The sequence below is a fragment of the Clupea harengus genome, chromosome 12, assembly GCF_900700415.2.
Source record: "Clupea harengus chromosome 12, Ch_v2.0.2, whole genome shotgun sequence".
In the NCBI taxonomy this organism is placed as follows: domain Eukaryota; kingdom Metazoa; phylum Chordata; class Actinopteri; order Clupeiformes; family Clupeidae; genus Clupea; species Clupea harengus.
This window is the reverse complement of record NC_045163.1, coordinates 11,467,119-11,477,790: the sequence shown is the minus strand read 5'-3', so window position 1 is coordinate 11,477,790 and position 10,672 is coordinate 11,467,119. Positions and strand designations below refer to the sequence as shown.

The following is a 10,672-nucleotide window of genomic DNA, read 5'->3' as shown; positions in this document are numbered from 1 at the left end:
TTGGTTTCCTTTATAGCCTTGCATCCAGATTACGCTTCATAACCATTCTGTCACGCCAGCTCTCAATCTGACACAAAAATCTACATCTTCAAGGCTGAACTAGGACTCCTGGGTCAACCGCTTGTTTGCCAGCTGCTAAAAATAACCCAGCATGCCGCAGGGCTGCAGTAAGCGCGGCCTCCAGCAGTACTCCGTGCACAGCCAGGGGGGCAGACACCGATTGGGGCGATTAATAAATCAGAAATGCCATGAGGGAGGAGGGCAGTGAGCTACCTACCCCCAGGGGTGGCCACCAGTTAGGGATGAGCAGATGGACTGAGGGTGCTAACCCAGTTTCTCTGTCCCTCTCTCTCCCTCCCTCCATCTCTCCCTCGTTCCCTAAGTATGTTCATACATGCGCGAATATTATTCAGGAGGGCGCATTGCCACCCAGCCGAATTAGCACACGAACCACAAACAGTGGCAATGTTTGTATAAACCTACACATGCTCTACATACAACTACATGTGCTTGGATGAGGACTCTGGTGCTCACAGTGCATTCACCTACTCCCCTTAATCTGTCATTAAAGCACGGGTGAGTGAAGATGTGTGTCAGTGAATGTGATATTTGGCAGACTCTTTTGTGTGTGTGTGTTCAGATGGGATTTTTATGTGCCTACTCATGCTCAACACATTAGTGTGTGGAAGCACATTGCTGAATGAGTGCACGCAGCACAGAGCAACATCTTGGCTGCCGAAGTTCACAGACAGGGTGAAGTAGGAGCTCAAGGCAGACCTAAAAGCAATGGATCTGCCTTCAGCACGGATCAGATTTGGCCCGGATCTGGCCCGGGCTCCAGAGGGACAGGATGTGTTATTACAGTCCAGCTGCAACAGAGAACCAGGCAGCTGTGGGGTCAGAGATCTCAGTGGAGGCTGAGCCTGAGAGAGGGGCCTGGTAAGCAGGGCTTTTTGCTGTGGGTGGAGAGAGAGATAGAGAGCGCAGGGGGGAGCAAATGGCACTTAAGCATTACCCCAGAGAACTGGCAGACCAGCGATAGAGGAAGCACACTAACAAGCGTGTTAATGAGCTCTAACATCAGTCTTCATTTGAATCCAATCAAAGGATGCCTGAACAAACTATTATGGCCTACATCTTGCATGGCAGATTTTTGTTAGTTATTTGTTTAATCAAAACAGACCCACATCCTGTAGTCATGACTGCACCTATTAGGTCATGTGTACTGCCAGCAAAAGTGTATTTTTTCCGAGGATGCATTTCTTAAAGGCTCCATTTTTGTTATTCTTACACATCGACTCCCTCCCTGTCCCTCTCTTTTTATGTTCTTAATATAGCTTGAGAAATTTGAAGCTGGGATCACAGATGCGTTTGATCTTAAAAGAAAACTAGCTTTTGTTTTGCTTTGTGTTTGATTGAAATCCTGGAACAGAGGGAACAGCCTGTAAGACGACTGATTTCCTGTGTGTGTGTGTGTGTGTGAGAGAGAGAGATAAAGAAAGAAAGAGAGAGAGACAGACAGAAAGAGAGGGGGAGTGTGCGTGTGCGAGAGAGAGAAGGGGAGTGTGTTTGTGTGTGAGAGAGAGAGTGTGTGTGTGTATGTGTGTGTGAGAGAGAGAGAGTGTGTGTGTGTGTATATGTGAGTGTGTGTGAGAGAGAAGGGGAGTGTGTGTGTGAGAGAGAGAGTGTGTGTGTGTGAGAGAGAGAGAGAGAGTGTGTGTGTGAGAGAGAGAGAGTGAGTATGTGTGAGTGAGAGCATGCGTCTATATGTGTAGGCAGCATGTGGAGGTGGGGGGATTACGTAGCTTGTTCTGGTCAACTGTCCAGTCGCAGGTGTTTGTACATGTGATCCTGCTCAACTGTTGTCCTCTCTCTTCTTCTCCCTGACACACACACACACACACACACACACACACACACACACACACACACACACACAGGTCGAAAGCCTGGTTCTATTTTAATGAGCTTTGAATCACATCAGCTTTGTTGGGAGACACCAGGTTGAGAATTAGCACTCAGTGACTGCAGAGGAATAGACTAAGCGGTCAAGTAAATGAGGAAGTCAAGCCATTCTGGCCAGTGATCTCACAGAATGAGACGTGTATGAGTGGTAGTATGTGAATGTTTAAATGAATAAACACGGTTATAAACATAATGTATTTATTACACACATGTGGGCCTACCTGTATGTAACATAAATTCATTTCTAACATGCTTAACAGAATACATTTCTGCACATACTTGATTATCATTTCATATATTTCATGTTATTATTTGAGTAAGAACGCCTCGAAAAAAAGAGTTTTATCTTGAGCTCCTGTATATTTACAGTCTGGAATGTCGTTGTACCGTTATCTACTGGCGAACAGACCAAAAACGTGAATTGAGAAGAAACAGCTAAAGCAGAGACACGTCTGTATTGCCATCTGCTGGTTGAACGAATATCGGGTTTGGAATTGAGTTAAATGTAACGCTGCACAATAATTCTGAAGCATCGAATACCCAACATAGCACTAATTTAATTTACTAGGTAACGATGTTCTCTCGATGACTCTATCTCGGGGGAAATGGCCCTGAAACTATGCTCTATCGTCCACTGTAGGTAGGCAGACAGACAGACAGTTAAATCCCTACAAATCCCCTCTCGGAACCAAAGTCACTGCGCATTGTTTCCTGTGTGCATGTGTTACAGTTACAATGTGTTTACCTAACGTGAGGGATATGTCAGTGGATAAAGTTTGACAGATTTGTTAAGTCCATCAACATTTATAGATTTTGGACATGAAGCATCAGACATCATTTACGTAAAAATACCCTGGAAGGACACAGTATGCGTTTTGGTGTAACATTTAGCATCTTACGAGCGGTAAGTGACAGAGATTGTCAGCGACTCTAGCCACAGACAGTCATTCATTTAACCTTAAGGGCTGTAGTATGTAACATCTCGCTAACCGATACAAATGAATGATATTACCTGTGCTGTATCCTGCAGTATGCCGGCTCCTGCAAGAATGGAGGTCAAACGTACAGGTGGAGATGGCAAGGGAAAAGAAGCTATCGGTCGTTACCAGGTCTGTCCAAATCGTCCCTTAACCCACAACAAGGGATGGAAGAGATAAGATATTTCCCACGCTCATATTTATAGAGCTAAGCTTGTCCTTTTTTCTCATCACCAGATGATGTCAAATCGCCACGACAGGTGGTCAGTCCGGACATATCAAAGTATGTCTGTTTTGCTCATGATTTTAGATGTAGGATACAATGGTTGTGTACTGGTACTGTTTGTGTACTTACATCACCACTTCTTTAGAATCAGAAACATTGGGATCATGGCGCACATCGACGCGGGGAAAACTACCACCACGGAGAGGATGCTGTTCTACTCCGGCTACACCCGAGCGCTGGGAGGTAAGTGAAAGCGAAGGGTTTTGGTACTTAGAGGTTGAGGGCGGTTATAGTGCATAGTCGGCTACTAGATGATGTAGAATGAAGTTTAGAATATTCTCTGGAGAAACAGTAGGAGACTAAGCAATGTGAGTAATTGTTACTATGAATTAACTGTTACAGGTAAGTTTAACTGCCAGGTAGTAGGCTAATCAGGAATGTAGCCAAGCCACTGTACATTTTCTATGGCCCAAAGAATCATCACCACTTTTTGCCATCTACTGAATGCATCCCCTCTGCTTCACCAAAAGAGGCTTAGAGATAAATACATCAAATACATCAAATTACCAAATACCATAAAGATGACCACATCTAGGGTAATTCTTAGGCCCTGCAGGACTAAACCTCCTTTGTCTTTTTCTCCACTTAGATGTGGATGATGGGGACACAGTGACAGACTACATGGCACAGGAGAGAGAGAGAGGCATCACCATCCAATCAGCAGCCGTCACATTTGACTGGAAGCAGCACAGGATCAACCTCATAGACACACCAGGTGCTCTCTTTAGGAATTCCTCCTCTTCAGTTACTTCCTTGATGTTCCCTCCCTATGTGTCATATCTTATTACATTGGTTTGGATAGTCTTCAGTGCTTGTTGCCGATAGTCTTTGTGCTGTCTGCATCCTCCTTACAATAAGCCAATCAGGACTGATGTCATTTGTTACAGGATTAGTTTGAGCATTATGAAGATTGCTGGTGCTTACTGTGTCAATCGTGATTGCTTGTTAATGGTGCATGTTTTGTTAGAAACATTGTCAGGAAGTTATTGAAAGTGTTTGGTGTTTGTCATCACTAGTGTTATCATCCAATGTGGCATGTTGTTATTGTAGGGCACGTTGACTTCACTTTGGAGGTGGAGAGAGCGCTGAGGGTGCTGGATGGGGCTGTGGCCGTGTTTGATGTTTCAGCAGGAGTGGAGGTGAGGGGACCGCGCCGCAGCACCTAAGACAAGGCTGGACATATCTAGTGTTCAACCACACTTGAGTGGGCCAGGAAAGCGTGTTTCAATCATAGGTGTGTGTGTGTGTGTGTGTGTGTCTTCGTTCTTAAGGCCCAAACCATGACTGTTTGGCGGCAGGCAGAGAAACATGAAGTGCCTTGCATGTGCTTTTTGAACAAGATGGATAAGCCTGGAGCCAGGTAATATTCATGTATACACTCTCTCTCTTTCGCTCGCTCTCTTTCACACACACACGCATTCACGCACACACACTTCACTTCAGTACCATCTAGCAGCTCTCTTGTGTCATTGCGGCTCTGATTATAGGTGCCTAGAACAAAACGTAAGGACAATGTAGCAATAGATTGCAATGTACATTTGTACAGGTTGAATGAGGGTGAGATTTGTGTTTAATTGTCTCTCCATAGTCTGAGCCTCTCCCTCCAAAGTATGAAGGACAAACTGAAAGCCAACCCAGTCCTGCTGCAGGTACCGACATGCTTTATGCCATCACAATCAGAATCGCACTGAATAAGTGCATGCCTTTTCTGGCCAGTTATTCACTTTGGATAAAGACAACATCTTAAATGAATAAATATATGTAAATGTGTGTGTCAGTTTCATTATAGATAGAAAGATAGATTGATTAATGTATTACTTTATTGATCCCCAAAGGGAAATTGTAGCGTTGCAGCAGCAATTCACATAATGATAAGCTGTTACCAGTGATCTAGACCTCAAACATAAAGAAAGGAGCAATGTGACACCGTCTCTGTAATGTTTAATTCCAGATTCCCATTGGTAGTGGGAAAAGCTTCAGTGGATTGGTGGACCTGATCACCAAGCAGCGAATGGCGTGGCGGATGAGAGGGCGGGAGGATGACGGGCGTGTGTTTGAGGTGAAGGACCTGGGGCCCGCGGATGACCCGGAGCTCCTCCAGCAGGCCAGTGAGGCCAGAGGGGCCCTCATAGACCAGGTGAGCCAGACACCCTGACAGGTGAAATGCCCCCATTACCAGACACTGGATGAATATTTGTGCTTTATAGTTAGAAATGTTTTAGTCTGAAGTAAGCTATCATTATAGGCATAGTTATGACATTATAATTGTGGGAGATGATAGTAGTAATGTGAAGGTGGTATTACATGAAGGTGCAAAATTATTTGATATAGTATAACGTTGGGGAAATGTAGATAGAACTCCGAAAGTTCTCTAACCATGATTTAGATCAGTGACTGTGGATGGGTAGGGTAGATGTCTGTTAATGTGTCTGTGTGTGTGTGTGCGCGTATGTGTGTGAGCTTAGGTGGCAGATCTAGATGATGAGTTTGCTGAGCTGCTGTTGGGGGAGTTCAGTGAGGACTTTGATGCTGTTCCTCCAGGGAAGGTAAGTGGAGAAAACAACACTAATGTGCTCTGTGTGGTTGTGTGTGTGAGAGAGAGAGAGTGAGAATGAAAGAGAGAGAGAGAGAGAGAGTGAGAGTGAGAGAGACTTTTCTATTTCGAGGGAGTTTCTCACATATCCTTATGAATTTTGGTCTATGATACTGATCCTCACACATCTGACTGGTATATGATGTTTAAGCTTTTGTGTGTGTGTGCGTGTGTGTGTGTGTTTTTCAGCTTCAGCAGGCAGTGCGGCGTGTCACACTGGCACGAAAAGGTGTTCCCGTCCTGGTGGGCAGTGCCCTGCGCAACAAAGGTGTCCAGCCACTCCTGGATGCCATCACTCTCTACCTGCCGGCCCCCAATGAGAGGCACCACGACCTGGTGTGCGTCACAATGGGCCAGATCAAAAGATAAACACATGAACAGACAGCAGAGACAAGAAACTAGTACACGAGCATAGCATAGACGAGAAACTAGTACACGATCATAGCTTAGACAAGAAACTAGTAGACGATCATAGCGTAGACAAGAAACTAGTACACGATCATAGCGTAGACGAGAAACTAGTACACGATCATAGCGTAGACAAGAAACTAGTACACGATCATAGCGTAGACAAGAAACTAGTACACGATCATAGACTGTTTGTTAGCCCTGTTCCAGGTTGCCGGTTTAAGTCTCTCCTTACACTTCCTCACCTGAGTGGACTACCAACTAAACTGACTAAACATTGTAGTAACATGTTCCCCCTGTAGCAAATGTTAAGACTAGGAGAGTAAGCCCAGTTCATGAATAAAATATTTGGAGTTGTTGTCATATAGGTTTTGCATCCATACTAGAGTTTCTCCAACAGAGAGCTGTATGCTGCCTCTGACACAGCAGTTTATTGTTAGTAGTAAGTAATGGTGTTGGTAGTGTTAGTAAGTAGTCGTGTTGTTAGTAGTTAGTAGTATTAGTAGTAAATTGAGGGTGTATTAGCATTAAAGTGATGTTTGCACTAAGGTGCATGTTTCTCTTAACAATCATGGATGTAAGAGTGACTTGTGTACTAAAGAGTGTGTTCTCCTTGCAGGCGCTGGTATAAGGATGACCTGTGTGCGTTGGCTTTTAAAGTCGTCCATGACAAACAGAGAGGGCCGCTGGTGTTCCTGCGGATTTACTCCGGTTCCATGAAGCCCCAGTCCTCGGTCCATAACATCAACAGGAACGGAACGTATGTTGTCAACACGCCACGTCATTCATTCTGAACTGTACAAACACTCGGTTTGAAGACAACTTGATGACAATGAGGACAACTCACTTCTGTGTTTTGATCTTAACCGCTACGTTATGATAGAATGTATACCTAACCTGTACTGATGTTAGCTTGGGAGAAAAGCAAGCTAAATGAAAACATGTAAATATCAGTGTAAAAGTCAAATAGTGAAATGATGAGTTGTCCAACAGCTGTTCGTAATAGCATGGTGTTGTCTTAGGGAGAGGATGAGTCGTCTGCTGCTGCCGTTTGCTGATCAGCATGTGGAGATTCCTTCTCTTAGTGCAGGAAACATCGCCCTCACTGTCGGACTCAAACAGGTGTCAGAGACACAGCACACACACACACACACACACACACACACACACACACACACACACACACACACACAGACACAGACACAGACACAGACACACACACACACTTAGTTCATGATGCACGTTTAGTGTGTACGAGTATGACACACATATGAACACAAACGTACACATTATTTCAGACACTTCAGTGCAAAATTTCTAGCATACATACTCACTATGCAGACACATAGACACCCATACAGACATATGCACAGTAGATGTCCTTGATAAAACAAGACCTGACCTTTTGCATGTGTGTGTTTATTTTGTATTCTTGACAGACGGTCACAGGCGACACCATCGTGTCCTCCAGGGCATCTGCGGTGGCAGCAGCCAGGCGTGCCCAGGAGGATGTCCAGGAGAGGAGCACCTCAGCTGGGGGAGAGGGAGGCAAGGAGGCCCCGGGACTGGTCCTGGCCGGGGTGGAGGTGCCTGAACCCGTCTTCTTCTGCTCCATAGAGCCTCCATCTATGGCCAAACAGGCCGGTGAGTCAGTGCCACTGCCAAAGAGACGCTCGTAGAAAGGGAAAATAGACTTAGATAGACGTCAAAATAGACGTCATCTTAAATTTTCCTCAGATTTCATGTATTTGTACTTGTGTGCGTGGGTGTGTGTGTGTGTGTGTGTGTGTGTGATTTGTGTGTGTAGACTTGGAGCATGCCCTCACTTGCCTGCAGAGGGAGGACCCCAGTCTGAAGGTCCGCATAGACCCAGACTCTGGACAGGTAACCGCACACACGAACGCACGAACGCACGCACGCACGCACGAACACACAAAGACACAAAGACAGACACACAATCATTCAACATTAAATCACAGAATCAACTTACAACTGTTTGTCATATCTCCTCTCTTTCCCTCTGTTCTGTCCCACCTTTTCTCCTCCTCCTCTTCTTCATCAGACCGTTCTGTGTGGTATGGGTGAGCTGCACATTGAGGTCATCCATGACCGCATCAGGAGAGAGTACGGCATTGAGACGCACCTGGGCCCCCTACAGGTGGCCTACCGAGAGACCATCCTCCAATCAGCATCCACCACAGGTGAGCTCAGTAGCATCTCAGCCAATCACACATCACTTCAATCTAATGGTCAGAAGCGGTACTATCAAAAGGACACAAACTCCTGGATGTGTAAGACATGTCCAAGAAAACACCCTTATGCCATTCTTCTCTCAGATGCCTGTAGTCAGTATGACGGTAGAGTATGGCCATACAGGATTATCAGGGGCAATAGTACAGTTGAAGTAAAAGGCCTTAACACCAAAACAGATCCCATGATCGAGTGAAAGGGAGTGATGTAGATGTAAGATTGTCAAACCGTAATTTACAGGCAGAAAGTGTATGACTTCACCACTAGGGTGCACTATAGAGCAAAACTTGCTCCTGAATGTGAATACCCTCTACGCGCGCGTGTGCGCGTGTGCGCGTGTGCGTGTGTGTGTGTGTGTGTTGTATGCTTCTGTGTTTTATAGTTCACCTCAGCTCTTGGATGGCCTTCGCTCATGTGTGAGGTTGATATCGCACCACTGATGCATAATATACTATGACAGCAAATCAAGCATGAACATCTCTGAGCACTGATTAAAAATGTACCAGAGTTAATGAGCCAGATATCTCTCTGATGTGTATTATTGCTTTAGAACCTCTCAGATAAGAAGGATTGTCCTCCTGGGTAGACCAAAGAAAGATGGGCAGGTTCTCCAACTGTCCACCATACTGTCACCTTTTGGTGTTAATCTTGATGCTTGGTGATGATGGATTGCTGGAAGAATTCCATAATATATTTAATTTGGTGTCACTATATTTTTAAATTGAATGTTGTGACTTGGATGTTATCGTCTGACAGCTCTGTGTGTGTTTAAGACACTCTGGACCGGACTGTGGGGGAGCGGAGACACGTGGCCACTGTCAGTCTGTCTGTCCATCCCAGTGACGACCCATCATCCTCTTCTTCCTGTGACGTGTCCTTGGAGGAGGAAGTGGAGCAGCAGCTTCCTGCTGAGCTGCGGGAGGCGGTGGAGAATGGTGTGCAGAGCTCTTATCTCCAAGGTAACCAGAATCCATGACCTGAGAAACCAGGGTGAAGGGGGCTCAGTTTCAATATGCGTGGAAGACAGACCTCACTGGCCTAGATCCCTCCAGATACACACACACACACACACACACACACTGTGAACCTGACCTGTTTCACAGGTTAATACCCTGTAAGGGCTATTTTTGAACTGTTCCCGTGTCACTAGGGCCGTTGCTTGGATACCCGATGCAGGGCGTGAGTGCCACCATCCAGAGTGTGGGCATCGAGCCGGGCACCTCACCAGCCATGGTGGCAGCTTGTGTGTCGCGCTGCATGCTCAAGGTGCGTGTGTGTGTGTGAGAAAAAGAGTGACGCTCTTTAATGTGTAAAAAAAGTTCAAGTGAATGATATATTGTTGAATGATTAGAGGCAGTAATTGACTATTTGTGAAGATGTGAGTGATAGATATTAAACTATAGTTTTAAGTTCTGTGGTGTGTGTGTATGTGTGTGTGTGTGTGTGTGTGTGTGTGTGTGTGTGTGTGTGTAGGCGCTAAAGCAGGCTGGTGGGCAGGTCCTGGAGCCGGTGATGTCACTTGAGGTGACAGTGGAGGAGGAGCTTCTAGGCCCTGTGCTTGGAGACATCGCCCAGCGGCGGGGCGCTGTCCAAGATATCCGGAGTCGCCACGACAACAAGGTGCTGCTGGCCACTGTCCCACTGGCCAAGATGATGGTGGGTTGGGCAGGCAGCACAAACACATCCAGACTCCTCCACAGATCACATCTGTGAATAAATCTTCACTTCCTTTTGATTTTCAGGGCTACTCTACAGTCCTGCGAACTTTGACCTCCGGGAACGCCACCTTCTCTCTGCAGCTGTCCAGCTATGAGGCCATGAACCCGCAGGACCAGACTGCTCTGCTCAACAAGATGGCAGGCCTGGCATGAAGGCCTTTCCCTCTGCATGCCAATACAGTTGAGGAAAATGAGGCTTTAAACCAGGCACTTGAAACCTAAGGCCTGGCAACTCAACAGGAACTAATGTTGCCGCCGTATGCAGTTCCTCAGTGAAGCAGTGGTTTACCATGGGAGGACTTCATCTCAAAACTCAGAAAAGACTGTTATGCAAAAAAAGTGGGAGGTGAGCGTGTCATTGACATAAGGACGTTACTGGGTATTTAAAATGTGTATGTCAATAAATGTATGTATGTATATGTGAGATTTCTCATTGAATGTGACTATGTGTGTATGATTGGAAGTGTTGTGTATG

At 45.8% G+C, this 10,672-nt stretch overlaps 1 protein-coding gene across 1 annotated transcript; it reads left to right on the top strand.

The window, feature by feature from the left end:
• Nucleotides 1-2,671: 2,671 nt before the first annotated feature.
• gfm2 (GTP dependent ribosome recycling factor mitochondrial 2) lies at nt 2,672-10,635 on the top strand. Its single transcript, XM_012815907.3, has 20 exons — nt 2,672-2,869; nt 2,996-3,074; nt 3,180-3,225; nt 3,314-3,411; nt 3,818-3,943; nt 4,279-4,367; nt 4,500-4,588; nt 4,817-4,877; nt 5,180-5,365; nt 5,694-5,774; nt 6,011-6,159; nt 6,849-6,989; nt 7,252-7,351; nt 7,669-7,873; nt 8,037-8,113; nt 8,292-8,430; nt 9,253-9,438; nt 9,630-9,745; nt 9,953-10,135; nt 10,222-10,635. The coding sequence occupies exons 1-20, from the start codon at nt 2,834-2,836 to the stop codon at nt 10,348-10,350; spliced, it is 2,316 nt and encodes a 771-aa protein (XP_012671361.1). The 5' UTR covers nt 2,672-2,833; the 3' UTR covers nt 10,351-10,635.
• Nucleotides 10,636-10,672: the final 37 nt, after the last annotated feature.

Excerpts from the sequence above, each read along its gene's own strand:
- gfm2 (XM_012815907.3), top strand. The coding sequence starts at position 2,834 with ATGCGTTTTGGTGTAACATTTAGCATCTTACGAGCG. Across the intron at positions 3,226-3,313 it reads GTCAGTCCGGACATATCAAA|AATCAGAAACATTGGGATCA; the intron begins GTATGTCTGTTT and ends CCACTTCTTTAG. Across the intron at positions 3,944-4,278 it reads CAACCTCATAGACACACCAG|GGCACGTTGACTTCACTTTG; the intron begins GTGCTCTCTTTA and ends TTGTTATTGTAG.